This window comes from Macrotis lagotis, chromosome 4 (genome assembly GCF_037893015.1).
Source record: "Macrotis lagotis isolate mMagLag1 chromosome 4, bilby.v1.9.chrom.fasta, whole genome shotgun sequence".
In the NCBI taxonomy this organism is placed as follows: domain Eukaryota; kingdom Metazoa; phylum Chordata; class Mammalia; order Peramelemorphia; family Peramelidae; genus Macrotis; species Macrotis lagotis.
Window position 1 is genome coordinate 262,024,045 of NC_133661.1, and position 20,219 is coordinate 262,044,263.

Here is a 20,219-nt window from a genome sequence, read left to right on the forward strand (position 1 = left end):
GAAGAATAATTTTATTTCTTGATAACTCTCAGATAACTCAAGATAATATTCTATCTTCATCCTCGCCAAATATTTTGTTTTCTAGGCCTCACATTCCTAGTTCTTTCCAACCAGTCCTTATGTGACATGGTTTCATGTTTTCTTATCAGATATCTCCCCACTTGTCACTATGGGGATCAATTTTGGATACAATATTTCAGATGTTTTCTGACAAGAGTAAAAGAGAAACCTCTTTTATTAATGTAGTCTAAAATTTTCTTCTTTTTTTTGGTAGCTATTTCACATTTTTGATTTATTGTTTATGAATTACTAGTGTAGTACTTTATACTCATTCCTATTAAATTTTATGCCAATAGATTTGATTTGTAGTTTCAGACTTAAAATATCTTTTTAGTTTTACCATCTAATATCTTTCTCATTCAGCTTTGTCTCACGTAAGACATTTCTAAAAATATTTAAGAAGGACAAGGACAGAATCATGCAACTTATCTCTTCTGGGTGATATCAAACTATTAACTAATGCTCTTTGGTTCTAATTTTTTAGTGAATTATATAAATTCACCTAACTAATCCTGCATGTACTTATTCTTCCATGAAATACATTTAATAAATTAAAATGGAAGCTTCAGTAAACATTTTTGTAATAATTATGGTTGTCATCCTATAGAAGTAATTTCAGTGTAATTTTTTTACTTAAATTTTGCAATTTGCAATTCAATCTCAGAAGGGTATCACTTTTTAGCTTATTGATGTAAAATTATCAAATTTTATATTTGCACTTTATGTAGTAAAGTTTTCTTTTGTAAAAGGTTTCAGGAAATCAGATTCTGAAATAGCTACCTGTGATTTTATAAATTTCTTGTTACCTTTTTCTCTTTCTAGTTCTAGTGCATTATTTCAGCATGTAACTGCCTTATTTGAATGCAGTGTGGCAGCTATTGTTACATTACTCGTGAGTGATCCAGTTGGTGTTTTGCAAATTCGTTCTTGTCGAGTCTTAATGCTTTCTGACTGGTATACAATGCTCTACAACCCAAGTCCTGATTATATTACCACAATACACTGTACTCATGAAGCTGTTTACCCATTGTAAGTATAGAATTTTTCCTAATTCAATTTATTTCATTTCACTTTAATATTTATTTAGCCCCTACTATATATAGGGCACTAGTCAGCCCCAGGGAAGAAAAATTTCAGCTAATTTTCAGTTTCTGCTTACATTTACTTTATAATGTAGGGGGCAATACGACTACACATATTATTTATATGTAAAATAATATAAAAATGTTTCAGAAAGATGCAAAGTACTTCATGTAAGTTCAAGGAGGAAAATTCATTTTTTAGTTGGAAGGTATCTGGAAAAATTTAATGAATCCTTCAAGTTGGAATCAACAGGTAGGATTTCAACAGGACAAGAAGGGGACAGAGACATTATGGAAACAAAAGACACAGACAGAGAAACAGACCATATTCAAGAAACAACAAGTAGTTTAATGAAGGGGGAGTAGTAGAAGAAAATGCTAGAAAGTTAGATATTATGAAGAGTTTTAATGGATTTTGAACTTTATTTGGTTAAACAACAGATGGAATCACTTGGAAATTTTTGATTAGAAGGGTAAATGATTAAATCTAGTTATAATCAGTCAAGCAAAAACATTTACCAAGTGCTGACTACATGCTCTGCTAAACACTAAATTGGCCAAAGATAAAAAAATTCCCTACTCAAAGATTATAAAGAACTAAGGAGTTAAAGATTAAAGACTAGAGAGGGTAGTTGGGGAAGACATGTTTTAAAAGTTCTTCTAGCTGTAAACATAATTCTATGATATAATAAATATAATTTTCATCAAAATAATCTTATTTTTCAAACAAGAACTTGTATGACAATGAAAAGCTAATATGCATTAGAATATTGGCTATTCCTTTACTATTGATACTCATTGATATATTTTATTTGATAAAGAAAATAGCCCAACAGTGTTTTGAATTCTAAGAATTATAGCTGGGTAAAGATTTTTTTTATTTCATGCTGAATGAAATAAGTTCATGTTTAATGAATTTGAGGAGACAAATCATAAAGTATGCCATAGCTTAGTATTAATCTTTTGGTGTGTTTTCTGTTGATATTAATGTAAATGAAGAGAAATCATATGACCTTTTAAAGATGGTAAGTATAGATGTACAGATTACATATGCATATATAACAAAAATCCAAAGTGTCTAAGGAAATTTGGGATCTATACTAGAGGGTTCTGAAATTTAGAAGGATTTGCTTCATTACTTATAAAACATTGTCTGAGAACTGTTTGCAGTTATACTTTCATAGTCTATTAAAACTGCAGAATTCAGATTTAATTTTCTTTGGAACTTCAGGTCTTAAACTTGTTTGGCCCTAAAATTTTAGTTAGCCTAACTCAATTTAGGATTGTATAGAGATACAAAATATATCTATAAAATTTTGAGCTTGATTGTGAAAATCAGTCTTTTAAATTTATAAGACATCTCTAGTGTTGAGAAATTTAATCTTAGAACCTACAGAATAAGAATATGATAAACATGGAGGAGCATCATCTGAAGAGATTCACTGAGATTTAGATCAAGAAATGCCAATAACTATAGTAGAAGTAAGTGGCCTTCTGGTCTTTTAGTCAGACAAACATATTAGCCACCTATAATCTTTACCTTAACTATGTCTTCTGAAAACTAAGGTAGACCTAATAAGTTCAGGAACCCCAAAGCAAGGATAAGAGGGAATCAAGAAACCAGTCTTAAAATTGAAGGCAACTGTTTCATGTTCTGCTGATTCAGTAAGAAATATGTATTAAAAATTGTCAAAGATCTCTAAATTATTGCAACATAATAAGTATTTTCATTGCAAATGGAGACATACCAATTAACTTAGTGATAAACTTTTGATGGGGAGAAAAGGGTGCAAAGTATCTGATAAGATGGACATTGAAAAGAGTTAAACATTTAATTGTTATTTTAAATGCAAACTTAAGTAACAGGAAGTCTAAAGAATGAATCTTGAGGGGCAGTTGGGTGGCATAGTGGATAGAGTACCAGCCCTGGAGTCAGGAGGACTTGAATTCAAATTTGACCTCAGATACTTAATAATTACCTAGCTCTCTGACTTTGGGCAAGTCACTTAACCCCATTGCCTTAAATAATTTTTTTTTAAATTGCCTTAAAAAATTTTTTAAAAAAAAGAATGAATGTGGAGAAGCAGCTAAGTGGCACAGTGGATAGAGTATTGGCCCTGAGTTCAAATCCAGCCTCAGATAATAATTACTTAGGTATATGACCTTGGGCAAAGCACTTAAGCCCATTGCTTTGCAAAAAACAAAAAAAAATTTAAAAAGAATGAATGTGGAGACTAAGTACTATCCTCAGCTGTCCTATTCTTTATATATCAAATTGAGAGGGTAATCAGTATAGTCTAAGCCACTGTAGCTAAGTGGTTAGGTCCTCAAAAAAGAAAGAAACCTGACTGATAAGTGCTCTAGAACTTTCTAGAATAAAGTAATAGGTGATTGATGCCTTTCTCTGTTGAGATTAGCAGTTAAAGGAAAGCTTCTTGGGGGGGGGGGTTCCTTAACATTTGCAAGAGCTCCTTTATATTTGAAGAAACCAAAGTGTAAGTTATCATAAAGACACTTATATTTAGTAGTACATATTCTAGTACTTAACATTTAGTACAGCATACTGTGCTGAATACAAAAGTATTACAAGAACCCAAAAGTAAAAAGCAAGCATGCTATTGATAAGGATAACACAAGTACAGGGGATATGATTTTCAAGCTGATTTAAGAATCCTAGAGTTACAGGTCAACTAACACAAATATATTGTAGTCCTTATAAAGTACTTGCTAACCCTGACTGGATATGTAGTTTGTTTGTCACATTAATGTTGAATTATAATTTTGTTTGGGGATTTTTGTTTTATTTTTGATGAAATCTGTTATTTCATTGGCATAGGAAACTCCTTGTGAGAAAACATCCCTTACTAATTCAGAGTGGCAACTTGTTTTTAACTTAGCATCTTAAAAGAACTTCCAACCTTTTACTTAATGCATTCCTGTACAACCTTTATAAAAGAACTGAAAACTTGATCTTTTCATCAGAATGAATTGTTTATATATATATATATATATATATGTATACATATATATATATACACACTAAGTTTTTTAGACTTTTTGATTTGAAAATTTGCTTGAGATTTTTAAAATATCCTTTTCATTTAATATTTTATTTCATAGTACCATATTTATTATGCTCTAAATCTCCTTTTTCATTTTAAATTTTATTGATCTAATTTTATTTTATAGATATACCATTGTATTTATCTATTATGCCTTCTGCTTGGTATTAATGATGCTGCTCCGACCACTTCTGGTAAAGAAGATTGCCTGTGGCTTAGGGAAGTCTGATCGATTTAAGAGTATTTACGCAGCACTTTACTTCTTCCCAATTTTAACCGTCATTCAAGCAGTTGGAGGAGGCCTTCTGTGTAAGTGGGATATAATATTAGTGAAATATTTATTATTTGTACATGTAATAATGTCATGTTATTTCTTAAAATATTTTCAACACCTTTACTTGATATTTTAGAGCACATTGACATCTTTGACAACATATATGACATTCTATGCATTTAGTCCACCTACTTTTTACTGCAATAATCCAAATACTGATGTAGTTCAGCATTGTTTTTCTTCATATTATTGTGTCTGTTGTTCTTTCTTCTCCATCACTTTGTATATATCTTCCCAAAGTTTTTAATATTCTTTTTCACCTTTTCTTTTACCTGGTACTAGTAATACTCCATTTTATTAACATACTAATTTCTTAACCATTTTCCAGTTGAATACTCACTCTGTTTCTAGTTATGTTACCATAAGAAGTGCTACTGCAAATATTTTTTTCCTGCTTTTGACATCCTTGAGATGTATGACCAACATAGGTAGAGTACTTTGACCAATTTTCACCTGTAATTCCAAATTGTTTTCAGAATTGTTGGATTAATTTATTAATTTACCAGCAATATATTTGTGTATTTGCCCAGCCAGGCTAAACCATTTCCATATTTTATGATCTTTGCCAATTTTCTTGATGTGACGTCAAACTATAGAGTTTATGATGCATTTTTCTTCTTGGTGAGTTAGAATATATTTTCATATATTTGTGGATAGTTTATATATCTTCTTTCAAAAAATTTATTTCTTTTGACCATTTATCTGTAAGTTAATGACTGCTGATGTTATATGTGTTTTACATATATGTTATATGCTACATGTATAGCATATGTATGTTTTGTGTATATGTTATATATTTGTATTACCTTATATATTTTCCAGTCACACTGTTAAAATGCTTTTTCCTGATATCTTTTATTTTTTACATCACCTTAATTTCTGAATATATTTCTTCCCCCTCTCCTGTCCATTGAGTCATCCTTTGTAACAAAAAATTTAAAAAATGAAGGAAAGCAGTTCAGTAAAATTAACCAGCACAGCAATTGAGTCTGACAGTTATATGCTGTCTTTTACACTCATACCTCTCTCTCCAAAGAAGAGGGGGAACATTTTCCCATCTCTCCTCCAAGACTAAAGCATCCAGCTTCTTTTTGTTTTAGTTCTTTCCATTTGCATTGTTTGTTGTGATCATTATATTTACTGTTATCCAGGTTTTGTCCACTTCATATTTTTCTCTGAATTCTATTAATCATTTCTTACAGCATAGTAATATTCTATTCATTCAGTGGACTACAGTTTGTTGAGACATTTCCAAATGGAAGGGAATGCCCTAGGTTTCCAGTTCTTTGCTATCACAAAAAATACTGCTATAATTATGATACTTTTACTTTTGGTAAAATATGTAATTCCAAATTGTTTCCCAAAATGGTGATACTAAGTTAAGCTCCATCATATTTTATATTGTAGTTATTAGACTTTGATCAGATATATCCAATGCCAAAAAAAAAAAAAAATTCCCCAACACTTTCTACCAAAAAAGGAGACTTTCCTCTAGTAGTATTTTTTTTGGCTTTGTTTGTCTGTGATTGCTTCTGTTTCTCCAGCCTATTCACTAATTTTGTTTTCTAATTTGTACTGCATAGTTCTTAAGGTTTTATTTCTTTTTGAGATCTGGTAATGATTTTCCTTTTTCTTTTTTTTTTTGTCATTATTTCCCTTGAAACTTTGTCATTCCACCAGATAAATTTATTATTCATTTTGCCTATTTCTTTGAAATAACCCTTCAGAAACTTGATTAGTATAACACCAAATCTTTTTTTTTTTGTTTTGTTTTTGCAAGGCAAGGAGATTAAGTGACTTGATCAAGGATACACAGGTAATTAGGTATCCGAGGCCAAATTTGAACTCAGGTCCTCCTAACTCCAGGGCCAGTACTCTAACCCCTGTGTCAGGCAGCTGCCCCTTAAACACTAAATTTTTACATTGTTCTGCTCACTTCACTTTGCATCAGTTCACGTAAGTCTTCCCAGGTTTTTTGAGAGCATCTTGCCTATCATTTCTTATAGTATAATTGTATTCTATCACAACCATAAAACCACAATTTGTTCAGCCATTCCTTCGATTTCCAATTTTTTACCACCGAGTGTTATACTTTTGTATTTACAGTACTTTTTCCTTTTTCTTTGAACTCTTTGAGATACAGACTAGTGGTGTTATTGCTAGTTTACATAGTTTTATAGTCCTTTCAGCATAGTCATTTGCTTTTTCAAAGCACATTGGTAATCAAACTTTTTCCAAAGGTAAGTTAGCTATAGATTTACAACAGACATCCTCTGTGAAATAACTATCTAACTTTGTTTTCTGCTAGAATTTACTTACATTGAGATTTGATATTTTCAAACATAGTATTTATTGTTTTGTAGATTATGCCTTTCCTTATATTGTATTAGTGTTGTCCTTGGTTACCCTGGCTGTATACATGTCTGCTTCAGAAATAGAGGTAAGAATCCTTTTTGCTTGTTAAGATTTTACAGATTTAAGAACTATGTTCATATATGAGTTGAGAAATTGAGATAACTCTTACAACTTATTTTAAAACCTTTAATAAGTAGCTGAAAATACTAGCACAGTAAGATATAGTAACTTTCATTTATAGGTAAACTTATGTACTACAAACTTATATTTATCCAAAATGGCTAGAGAGGTTATTCCAGGGAGAGAAATATTCTGGTTAAATAAAACTTACTATATACCTCTGGTTATCCAGTACTACAGATGAGAGGTTTTTAGGGAGCTTAGACTTCCACATACCTGAGGCTTATTCTTTGCAGCATCAGATCTTTTTAATCAAGAACTTTCATTTCCCTCCCACTTTGGACAGAGTATATTTGTTTCAGGACTTCCATGACTTAAAATTTTCTCACTCTAGATACTCTTTCCACCAAAATACATTGTAATTGGTCTTAAAGATTCACTCCAGTGAAGAGTTCTTCATTCTACCACCATCCTGGTGACAAGCCTCTTAAAGAATATATTAAACATTTTTTTACTAACTCAGGATTATCATTATAAATGTTAATCATGGTACATAGAATAATACAAGAACTATTAAAATAATCTTCCTTTTAGAGTGAGATTATATATATATATATACATATATATGTATATATGTATGTATGTATGTATGTATATATGTATATATGTATATATGTATATATGTATATGTTGGTCCCTGACCCTGGGAGAATATGGTTATCCCATCTTTGGTCTTCTTGGAGCTAGCTCTTCCATTCTGAGGAACATGAATGTCTGCTGTATGCCCCTAGTTGGTGTTTCCCAGCTCAGCAATTACTATTTAGCATTTAGGTGCTTCCCAGGTCTCATACTGTGCATTAGCGTTATAAGCCTTTACATGCCAATGACAGCTCTCCTTCTGGAAGCAGGCTTTGTCTTGGGGCTTGCAGTTCTTCACTAACACAGAGTCTATTTTTTAAACTTCCTAACCCATTGTAGTTCTGTATATTTGAGGTTGCCTGAATTTCTAGTCTTTAGAAAAATTGTGGCATTAATCTATATCCTTCATAGATCTACCAAATTATTAGAGGGAGATTCCTATCCAAGAGTTCTGTAAAGCAGAGTTCCAGTCCCTATTATTCAACAAGATGCGCAAGCCTCTTTCAGCACCTTTGTCATCATTGTGATCTTTTTTAAAAGTGTGGTGATTTTAGCTTTTATAGATGTTTAGAGTAAAATGTTATTTTCAGAACCTTTGGGATTTAAAGAGTCACAATTTCTGTTTTTATGGGAAATCATATAATTAGAGATGCTGTGTGATATAGCTAAAACAGAAGGTGTAGTGTTCACGTATCATTTTAGCTTCTTCTGCAGAGGTGGGAGAAGTGAATGAAATGGTACATCCATTTTCCCCCTGCACATGAATGCAGTTTAACTAGCTGTGAAGAAAGCATTTGTTTCTTATGGTTGTGATTCTTAAGGTATTTTCAATTTGTATCTTTGTTAAAGGGAATTATAGTTATTTATAACAGTTTTTAAAAGCTAATTTTTTCACAAAGATCTGCTTTTTCTCATTCCTCTCCACCTCCCCCAATTGAGAAAGCAAGAAAAACTAAACCCTTCTTTCAAACATATATAGTCAAACAAATGAAATTCCCACATTGACCATATTCAAAATAATTTGTCTAAATCTGTACTCAGAATCACATATATATATATTTGGGAGGGCAAGGCAATAAGTATTAAGGGACTTGCCCAAGGTCACACAGCTAGTAAGGGTCCAGGTGTCTGAGTCTGAATTTGAACTCCTGTCAGGTCCTCCTGACTCCAGGGCCAGTGATCTATCCCCTGCACCGTCTAACTGTTTTGTATCACATTTTAATGTAAAAATTATAGGTAATAGTTTTCTGAATTCTGAACTTCAGATAATATATAAGATGCATTAAATCCTATTGATTAAACATATCTGCATTTCTCATTTTGTTTCGTTTTATTGTATATAGTCCTTCAAAGATCTTCTTCTCAGAAAGAAAAGGCTTATTATTCTCTTCAGCCACTGGTTACTTCATGCCTATGGAATAATCTCCATCTCCAGAGTAGATAAACTAGAGCAAGACTTGCCACTCTTGGCTTTGGTGCCAGCCCCTGCACTTTTTTATATACTTACGGCAAGGTATACCGAACCTTCTCGGATACTATCAGAAGGAGCCAATGGACATTAAATAAAATGGAATATGTGCCAATAAACCCAAAAAAACATTCTTGAGAAAAAAAAAGCTGGGGAATCAAATGTACATGTGTGAATATGCTGCTTTGTTGTGCTATGGCACACCGTCTGCCAGAGCCAATACCACCTGATTTCCAGCAAACCTTGTGGACTAGACTTCAAAATTGCCAAGCAAGTATCCAAGTGATATCTGGAAGAATTACACTAAAGTCCCATGCTTCAGTTTTGCTGCAAAAGGCAAACAAAAACTCTTTGGTTGTTTCTAGCTTATTTTTCTGTATTCTACTGTTAGAATTGTGTGTTTCTTAAAAATAAATGTGTAAGTACATTTAAGTTGACAGTGGTGGTGTTATATAAACCATAAAAGCAAAATGGTTTTGTTTAGTTATTTATTTTCATTTATATAATATTTTGAAATAATACAAAGAATAAAATAGTAATTAGGCAAGCTTTCTTGTAGAGATGTTGAATTATTGTTCCTTAAAAGAAAAGAATTTGATAAAAATTCTAAAATAAAAATTCTGAAATTTTGTCCTTTTAACTACATTGTCATTAAAGTTTTTCTTGCCTGACTAATTCTGGAAATCATGCTAAATTGTAGATAGTGATAATACCATCTTTCCACGTTTTATTGTTTTAAGAGATTCTAGCATAGCTAAATGAAGTTAAATTAAATTAAGTTAAATAAATTGTTAGTTACTTAAATATTTCCTTTAATACATATCCAGGCTTGGTGTAACTGAGGAAAGCAGGTAAGATTAATGATTGTAACCTCAAAGTATAAAATTTAGCATTTCATATAAAAATAAATTCCAAAACCTTAATCTATTGATATTTTAGCATAGGTACTTAACACCTTGAGTCCATAGACTTCAGAGGTGATCATCACAGATTCCAAGGGGATTCCATGAATTTAGATGGGGGGAGGGGGGTACAGTTCTTGTTGTACTTCTGTTTGATTTTAAGCATTTGAAAACATTCTGAGAAAGAGTCTATAGGGCTTCACCTAAGGGAGACTATGACAAGAAAAGGTCAAGAACCCTTGATTTAGATGGTCCTCATTTCTTCTATTTTAAGGAAAATTTTTTATCTTCTCATTGGAGTTCTATTAAATAACACAATGCATCGAAAACTACCCTTTTGTTAAATTTTTTGATAGTTAGAATTCATGGTAGTTGTATACACTAGAAGATGAATCAACTAGAACATATGTTTTTAGTTTCTTTTTTCTGTAAATATGATTTCTAATCTAATAAGCTATTTCTGATACAAGGCTAGACTAGTCACCAATGGCAAATAATTATCCTGAATACCTCATAATAGTTTTAGATAATTTTCCATTAAAAGTTATCTGAGGCTTTAAAATTTTTGATTTGTTTAGAGATAGTGATATATAGGATAGCCTGATAGTGACTGATAACTGGGAAATATTTTGGTTAGCTATCAAGGCTATCCAGTTTTATAAGAATCTACTATTGGGAGTAAATCAGCAATGAATTCTCCTTTTTTTCCTTCTTCCACCCCCCCCATACATAATTTCTCTTATTTATATTTTACTATAATAAGACTTATTATAAGTAAAAATAACCAAGTTATTTTGGAATAATTTATAAACAATGCATGTTAAAGTTACTTAACTAAGTAATAACATGATCAGAAGAAGATATAAAATTTCGTTGGCACTGCTGAACAGCTACTGAACTTTGTTATTAAGGCTTCTTTTAAAAAGTGATGGTCTTTTGGTTTTTTGTAACTAAATTTTGATCTATACCCTTCCACAACATTTCATAGGATCAGATCACAAGATTGAGAGCTAGAATGATTCACTCTGACCTCATTGTTTTACAGATGAGAAAATTGAGACCCAGAGTGAGTTAAATCAAGTCACACAAGTAGTAAGCAGTAGAACAGAAATTCAATCTAGAATCTTCTAACTTCAAATTAATATTCCATTTCACCAGACTTCATCTTTCATTTTTACAATATTCAATAGGTTGTGAATTAAAGAAGCAGAGGCCTAAAAGTTATTAATTTATTGATATATTTAGTTCATATAATTTGACCCTCTTATCTTGTGTGTATATTTACTAGTTCAAACAACAACCACGATTTCTCCCTGAGGCAGTTCTGTGCAAATGATTTTAAAGATTCCTTGAAATGATGTAAAACCTGCTTTGGTTATAATCAATATTTTTAATTTTCCAAAACCCAAACATAAAAATGCAGAGAATGGGTTGTGTCAAATTATCTTGCAAGTACATATGTTAGGTTAATTCTTGGATCTTTCTTTTTCTTTTTGGAAAGGCATTAGGATTAAGTGACTTGCCCAGGGTCACACAGGTAATTTTTAAGTGTGTCTGAGGCCAGATTTGAACTTGGGTTCTGATTCCAGGGCCAGTGCTCACTCTATTCACTGAACCACCTAACTGCCTCTGAAATTCTTTGATATTTAAAGTAATTTTCAGTGGCCAAAAAAATCGCTTATTTAGCTCAGATATAATGGAATAATTTAATATTTATCAGATATCTTACCTGTAACTTTCCAGTTGTAGTAAAAAAATGCATTGGGTCTTTAAGCAGTCTCAGTACCTTTAAATGTAATAATTGTATCTTAGTACCATTAAATGTAATAATTGTTATATATTTTTGATTATATATTTTTGATTAAAACTGTATATTGTGCTCTTTGGTCTTAGGTTGAATTATTTTTTTCAATTCACTTGCACCTATTATCATTTGCAAAAAATAAAAAAACAGGAAAATGTAATCATTACAATTTGCCTATAAAACCCCAATTCTTTTCATCTAGTACAGTAATAAGACATCTAGGAAATTACTGTCCTAAGCCATCACCCTGTTTTGCTTGACTATAATGTTTATAAAGCTATGCCTTTTAATGGATCTTTTCTGATTATCCCTTAGAACCCCTTAGGACCTTAGTTTGAGTTACAACTTCTGTCCAGGAGTCAGTATTATCAGGAAGCTACAGCTTGTGAATGTCCTAGTTAAAATCTAACAACCCAAACCTTACTACAATACTCCAGACACAGTGACTCTTGGCAGAATTTAGAGAGACTTGTTTACCATACCCTGTTCTGAACATTAATTATATCTCTCTTCATGTACCCAAAGATGACATTAGTGGTTTTGGTTGCTATGTAACATAGTTGTCTGTTGAATTCCACTAGTTGTTTTTTTTACATGAACTCTTGTCAATCAGTCTTATTCATTTTTGAAGTTGGTGTTTTGAACCTGAAGAGTAGAACTTGACATTTATCTCTTTTAAATTTCATTTGACCTATTGACCTATATCAAAATTTTTTGGAATCCTGATTCATCCCATATGTTAGCTGTCCAACAGCTGTCCTGATAAATCTTTGTAGAAATTATGGATGGTAATGAAATGTTGAACAACATAAGGCCAAGACCTCCATTTCAAGATGAAATTCATCTTTTTATTCTGACTTTTGCCATTCAAATTAGTTTCAAAACAATTATCCATGGAACTACCATATAGCCTTTATCTCTACTTTGACTATTAAGAATTTCCTAAGAGACTAATGTTTTGCTAAAACCTAGATAAACTAGATTTCTACAGATCTTCCATAAACGAATCAAAAAATGGAAATATAGATTACATTGGCAGTATATGTTCACAATGAAACCTTTTTCCAGATACTAATAAAATCAAGATCACTGGCCTATAGTTTAATGATTCCACTTATAAAGCGGGGGGGGGGGGGGGGGGAGAATCAGGACATTTACTCTTCTACCATGCTGTAGCTTCTTATGTCTGTGTTTCAAAGACTACTAATGAATCAGCAATTTTATTTGCCAGATCTTTTATTAACTACTGTGTAAGTAGTCTAACGTTTGTCCAACCTGGTATTTTAAGTTCAAACTAGGAAAACTAGAAGCTCTTTACTATCTTCTTAGATTTCAAAATAAAATTTTGAGTTTGCCTTTTCTCCATTGCCTTTTATCATGACTGAGTAGCTCTTATAACCCTTCTTTGCCCTTCCTGCCCCCCCCCAACATTACTTTAAAAAGCTACTTTTTCTTAGCATATTTCTTCCTTCAAGTCAGCTGCTCTGAATTTGGGTGGTCCTGCACTATTCATATGGCATTGTATACAGCCCACTTATATTCCTGTTTCATTATTTGTCTTTCCATTTTTGTATATCTTTAAAAAGTTGAAGTCACTGATCTCCCCATGCAACCTTGTTAGTTTCTTTAGTCTGTTCCCCCAGGTAACCTGTTCCAGGTAGTTGGATAATTGTTACATGATCTCTCTTTTACCTGTCTTTGAGGTCAGTTGTTTTTGTTAAGAGATAACTTGAATTTTCTGATATTGTTTTAAACTTTTGACTTTGTTCTGAGGTTCCTTTTTTGGAGTTACTAATCTCTTTTGGGTCTACTTTAATTTTCAATGAATCTGTTGAGTAAGGTTTTATATCTACTATACTTGATTTGTTTATTCTCTTCACAGTTTTTCTCTAGAGCTTTTAATTTATATAATAATTTTAAAATTATTTTTTCATTTTTTTTGAAAAAATTCTAGTAAAGCTTGTGGCATATCCATAAATTTCTTTGAAACACTTTACAATGGTGTAGTTATTTATTTATTTATGGATTTGTTTCTGAGTATCCCTTGCTCCATAAAACAGAGAATCCCAAGTTTTAAGCTCAAAGCTTGTAAGTCCTCTCTGCCTGACTTTTGAGTCCATTTGGGACCAGAGAAATAGATTCATACTCCTAGACTGAAAATCTTTGTCTTCGCTCCCACTTGACTCTGTCCTAGCATGTGCGCCACACACGTGCGTACACACACACATACACACACACACACACACACACACACAAACACATTGTCTAATGGACTACTTTATTTAAAGAACTAGATTACCTAATAAACTACCCACCTTTTCTCATAGTCTTGTGGGTTGTCACTTGAGTTGTCTTTTCTTCAACAGTCTTTCTAAAAAGATATTAATTTCAAATGGTTAAATTGAAAATACTTTGGCAGTTTTTGGTTATCTTGTGCAGTGAATAGAGCCCCAGTCCTGGAGTCAGGAGGACCTGAGTTCAAATCCAGACTCAGACACTTAATTGTCTAACCGTGTGACCACCTTGGGCAAGTCACTTTACCCCATTGCCTTAAATAAAAGGAAAAAAAGAATTTACTTGCAAAAATGAATATCAATTTTTTATTTGTATTTGAGACTCTAATAAAGAAATTGTGATAGATTATTGTATGATAAGCATAATTCTGGAGTTTTTTAAGTCATAGGCTATAGTTAGTTTGAAGGTATAAAGAAAGAAGAATAAGATATTCATGTATCCTATGCAATATTTGAAAACTATATTCACTATATGCTTAGAGAAAAATTTGAACTCTACGTCTACCACATGGCATTACCACAAATAAAGGCCTGTGTGTCATGAAGACTAGATTTTCAAACAAAAAAAATGAGCCTTTATAAAAATAAAAAGTTGATTTCTATGCACATTATCCTTCCAAAACATTTAGCCCTCTTCATCACCCGCACCATCACATTTCAACAGTTGCCTTTCTTGCTAATTTATGAATTCTTAGTCAAAGGTCTAAATACAATTAAAAATTTAAAATTTTGAGAACATTACTTACTTGATAATATTGGTATTTGAGTCCTTATAATCAATTATGTAATTCAGATTATCCACATGCTGGGTGAGCCAATCATAAATGATTTTCATTTTATCTTCTCTCATATAAAACTGTTGTATTAGTTTTATAATTTCTTGCAAGGTAAACTTATTGCATTCTTTAAATCTCTACAATAATAATAAAATAATAAGGCCACTTGCATATTTATATAAAACATTTCTATTTTTCTTAAAAATAATAAAGAGTAAAAAGATATGCTGAGATGTTCCAGGCATGTAAGGAACAATTTTTATGTTGCCTTCACTGATTTATGGAAAAGCTCCTGACTCAGTTCTATACTTATGACTTGGTCAGATACTGCAAATACATTTAGTGGACCCAAGGATAGTGTGAACACTGAGGTGTTTACATGAAAAACTCTTTTCTAATTCTAACAAGTTGTAGTAATATCAAGGCAATATACAGTATCAAGAAAAATTGATATAAAATATGGCATTTTCAGGAAATGTTAAACCTGTCATAGTTCTTCCTAGACCAAATTACATTATCACCATCCCCTAAATACAATTAAGAATAGTTTAGAAATTAATGAGGAATTGACCCAAAGCATCTTATTAATCATTTCATATATATGGATAATAACAAACTAATATGATTCCATGAGAAAGCATCTTAAACAGTGCCAGAGTCAAGATAGTAAAGTACAAAATATTTTTACTTAACTCACCCAACTTCTGCAATGATCTAGGAAATGCATCAGAACAAATTCTGATTGGGAAAGCCAAGTCACAGCCCAGGGTAGCACAGGGCATAGTGAGAAAAGGATGGAAAGAGGATTGAGAGCAATTGGGCAGGAAGGTCCTATAGCAGAAAGTTATCCCAGGGCATCCTTAAACTAGAACTTGTTGCAAGAATGGGGGCCATCCAACTCTTCTGTTGCTTATCTCTGAGGTCTGGGCCACAGATTCATGGAGGAGCTAATTTGGTTATGATGGAGACTGGGCTCACTCACATGTGTGGAGCAAGGGACAAGTTGCATAAATAACTAGGTGACTTTGAACCCAATGGAGTGGCAACTCAATTCCAGATTGAACTCTGCCAAAATTCAAGTTGACTATAAAATATTGATACTTTAAATTTCTTCCTGCTTCCATTGTGTTGTCTCTCTTCTCAATTTACTTCTAGCATTCAAATAAGCAAAACTGACAGTCTTGAATGACTGCATTTTAATTCACATATTTTGGGAGAAACACTTAAAACAATGATATCTTCACCAATAACAGTTTTAAAAGTAGTGACCACAATCTACAGCTGCTAAAGAGTAGGGGAAGGCATAGACAGCTGACTTCCTCTCCATCTCCAAGGAACAGATAAAGCAAGAAAAACAGAAAAGTGGATCTCAGTCCTCCTAGGGAAGCATTCAGCTTCATCCAAGGCAGATTCAATGACATCTTGAATTTTCAGCAAATACTTGAAATTCTATCCCCAGTTCCCTAGGGCTTGACTTTCATTTTTGTTGTTGTTCACTTGCTTTAGTCCTGTCATGCCCCTATTTGAGTTTTTCTTGGCAAAGACACTGGACTGGTTTGCCATTTTCTTTTCCAGCTCATTTTATAGATGAGGAAGCCAAGGTGAAGTGACTTGCCCAGGTCATCTAGCTAATAAATGTCTGAAGTTGGATTTGAACTCAGGAATATGTCTTCTTGAGTACAGGCTAGCTACTAAATGGTACTCAAATCAGCTCATAGTGACAGAGTGTAGAAATAGATTCCAACTGGAATATTATTCTGTTTCCAAACTCTACAATTCTTTACTATCACCAAAGAGTTTGCTATCCTCTTTGTTTTACTTGCTTAGCTTCCACCTCCTTTACCCACCAGCCCCCTTTTCCAGGTCAGGATTGGGAGACATCTTGTAAATTTGTCTTCGGGGAAAAGTTAAAATCCATTTGAATTTCGGAGAATACTTAGAAAGGGGATTAGCTGTCAGTAGGTAGACTCACCCCCATCTCTATTCTGTGCCAAAGTTTTTTGGAAGAGCTCCAAAAAGTGGACTCCATGATACTTAAAAATATCCAGGCCTCTTCTGGACATTTTTTAGGGTATATTACATATCTGCTTTAATTTCAATCTCCTCTCTTCCCTTTCAGGCACCCTCTTATTTTGAAGTTTTAGACCCACAAAGTACATGATTCACCTGTAAAAGGGAGGGAGGATTGAAAGAGTACATATTTAAGGCCTGTTTCTCCACTTGTACTTCTGCTATTTTTTTTAAAGTTCTACTTCCAACTTTATCCCATTATATACTTTTAGGAAGTGATCTTTTAGGGCAGCTGGGTGGTGCAGTGGATAGAGCACCGGCCCCAGAGTCAGGAGGACCCGAGTTCAAATTTGACCTCAGACACTTAGTAATTACCCAGCTGTGTGGCCTTGGGCAAGTCACTTAACCGCATTGCCTTAAATAAAAAAAGTGATCTCTTAAGGTCTATATGTTGACCATGGATGTTTTTCTACTTTCTAGTATTATTTTAATTGCCTCTATGGATAAAGTAATTTATTACTGTACCTGAATTTTCCATCCTAGTTGTATTTATTTGTCTTCCTTTAGTGTCTATTTTTTGGGGATTTTGAAAACCAAATAAATCTATTTTTCTTTATGAGACTGCCTCAGATGTCCCTATTTTACTTAAAATCCATATTTTTTCATTGATTGAAAAGTTCAGGACAGCAGGGTATGTCATTTTGATGTTCATCATTAACTACTTTACTTTTCAGAATGTAATACCATTCACTTTGCAAGTGATCAGGAGAAAAACATTCAAATATGAAGGAAATGTAAATTACTATATATTAACAATACAATGAAGAATCAGTACAACAATAATAATAACCTTTCACCATTGATCACTTGCAAAACTCCAGTTCATCACTGGAACTATTAAGTTTAATCACAATGAGTCTTTGTGTTGGAAGCATTTTGGATTGTGTCTGTGAATTCTTTGGATTAGAGCTTTAAGTTTGAGAATTAGGCAATAGAGCTGAGATTCCAAAGGACACAATAAAACAGGTTAATAGAATGGATCGATTGATTTGGTTTGGGCCTTAGTTCAACAAAAACCTTCCAGTGAACAAGTTTATAACCTTGGGAGTCATCTTTAACTTTTCATCCTTGTCAAATCTTTTTTTTTTTTGCAAGGCAGTGAGGTTAAGTAACTTGCCCAAGGCCACACAGCTGGGTAATTACTAAGTGTCTGAGGTCAAATTTGAACTCGGGTCCTCCTGACTACAGGGCTGGTGCTCTATTCACTGCATCACCTAGCTACCCCTGTCAAATCTTTTGTTTCTACATCCATATCATCTTTCATTTGCAATAGCTTCTTTGCATTCTGATAGAGGAAGGAAAGGAACAAAGATGCTATTGACAAAGCACTAAATTATGGGAACCTAAGTTTTTCATTAACTCGTTGTATTTCTTTAGTCAATTCTCTTAAACTCTCTTCATGGATTTCATTTTCATCAGTAAAATGTGGTCAGTGGACTCCCAAAGCATGGGGGAAAGTGAGTCCTTGTTCTTCCATTTAATTCCCAACTCTCCCTGTTGACTTCTCTATTCTGCTTGCAATAGAAGGATACTAATAGTGGCAACAGAACTATTAATTTCTAATGATGTGTCCTATATGATCCACAATAGAACTTGTTCTTTATTGGCTACAAATACACAGAAACAGAAACAGTGTTAGCAATGGTGGTGTTAGCAGATGCAGTGGATAGCTGGTAGGGACATTTGTTACTGTCGTTTATCCTTCACTTTTGAAGTGGATCAAGTGATGTCTTGACTTGAAAGTGAATGAGATTTAAGTGTAGCAGAGTTGCTCAGTCATCAACCTCCTTCTCTCTTCTAGAGTCTTCAAAGTCCAAAGGCAGGACAAAAGTCAGGGTGACTGTCAGAGAGAGCTGTTGTGGTGTGGAGTGCAAAGGATTTCTAGACCAAAGAGGGTATTGGATAGATTATTTGCTCTTTTGAGTGGACAAACACTGTCTTTGAAGGAGGGTCTAATGAACATAGTGCGCCTATAATATAGTTCAAAAGTAGAATATGTATTGCATTTGGATACCTAATGAGCTTTGGGAACATTCTAATTCTAATATTTATGTGTTTCTTTCTGGAACTAATTGGTGTATATAGTAGTTTTTTTGAACTTTGGAAAAGTTGGACATTAGCTATTAGGGATAGAACTTTCCTTCCACACTGGACTTAGAGATGGAAGAAGCCAACTTTGGAGGTGATATACAGGTATGGAGAGCTACTGTAGTGACAGATGAAGAGCTTCAAGGTCAAAATCTTAATGAAGAAGTAAATTTGTTACCTTCTTTTGGGGAAGTATACTATGAACTTAATTGCTTAAAGTTAATTTAGTTTTTTAAAATTGGTTATTTCAGTGAAGTAAGACATGGTCTGTTGATCACAAATAAATTTCCTCATCTACTGCTACCACTCCAGACTATAAAAGGTGGTGGACAATCCTTATCCAGCAAATTATTGGTAATACTAATGGATTGTGCTTTTCTAATACTGTAGTTCTTGAACCTCTCTGAATATACTACCAATTTATTTTAAACCAGAGTTGGTTTTGAGGAAGTTGTTTACTAAGATATAACAAAGACAATTGTAGCATAACCTCAGCTCAAACTGCATATACTCTTCCTTTGCACATGAAAGATCCCTGAACTAACTGGACTCAAATTTAGACAGCATATGTGGCCATAGGGTGAACTTACAGCTCTTGGTTATTGGCAGCTTTTTATAGAATCCTAAAATCCTTTTTTTTTTTTTTAGATTTTTGGCAAGGCAATTGGGGTTAAGTGGCTTGCCCAAGGCCACACAGCTAGGTAATTATTAAGTGTCTGAGACTGGATTTGAACCCAGGTACTCCTGACTTCAGGGATGGTGCTTTATCCACTACACCACCTAGCCACCCCCTACTAAATCCTTTTTTTAAATGTAATTCTTGATGAAGTTTAAAATATCAATCCCCAGGTTGAGTTCTGAAACTGTTTTTATTTTAGTAAATCTAGTTTGTCCTTGATGTTTCTTTTCCCTGCTTCTTCTTGTTGTTCAGTTGTTTATGTAATGTCCAATTCTTCATGACCCCATTTGGGTGGCAAAGGTTACTGACTGGTTTATGATTTCCTTCTCCAACTCATTTTACAAATGAGGAAACTGAAGTAAATAGGGTTAAGCAAATTGCCCAGTGTTTCAGAGATAGTAAGTGTCTGAGGACAGATCTGAATTTAGAAAGATGAGTCTTCCTGACTCCAGGCTCATCACTATATACCACTGTACTACCCAGGTG

At 33.1% G+C, this 20,219-nt stretch overlaps 2 protein-coding genes across 2 annotated transcripts in view; one reads left to right on the top strand and one right to left on the bottom strand.

The window, feature by feature from the left end:
• JKAMP (JNK1/MAPK8 associated membrane protein) overlaps positions 1 to 12,919 on the top strand; it is a 27,955-nt gene extending 15,036 nt beyond the window's left edge. Inside the window, exons 4-7 of the mRNA XM_074235923.1 lie at positions 883 to 1,089; positions 4,332 to 4,513; positions 6,902 to 6,978; positions 8,996 to 12,919. Of these exons, the coding sequence (XP_074092024.1) occupies positions 883 to 1,089; positions 4,332 to 4,513; positions 6,902 to 6,978; positions 8,996 to 9,214 (685 nt within the window). The 3' untranslated portion in view covers positions 9,215 to 12,919. The remainder of the gene's footprint in view (positions 1 to 882; positions 1,090 to 4,331; positions 4,514 to 6,901; positions 6,979 to 8,995) is intronic.
• The window catches only part of CCDC175 (coiled-coil domain containing 175), a 105,951-nt gene continuing 95,308 nt past the window's right edge, over positions 9,577 to 20,219 (bottom strand). Inside the window, exons 19-22 of the mRNA XM_074235919.1 lie at positions 14,867 to 15,033; positions 14,142 to 14,197; positions 11,752 to 11,808; positions 9,577 to 9,698 (exon numbers count right to left, since the gene is read on the bottom strand). Of these exons, the coding sequence (XP_074092020.1) occupies positions 11,792 to 11,808; positions 14,142 to 14,197; positions 14,867 to 15,033 (240 nt within the window). The 3' untranslated portion in view covers positions 9,577 to 9,698; positions 11,752 to 11,791. The remainder of the gene's footprint in view (positions 9,699 to 11,751; positions 11,809 to 14,141; positions 14,198 to 14,866; positions 15,034 to 20,219) is intronic.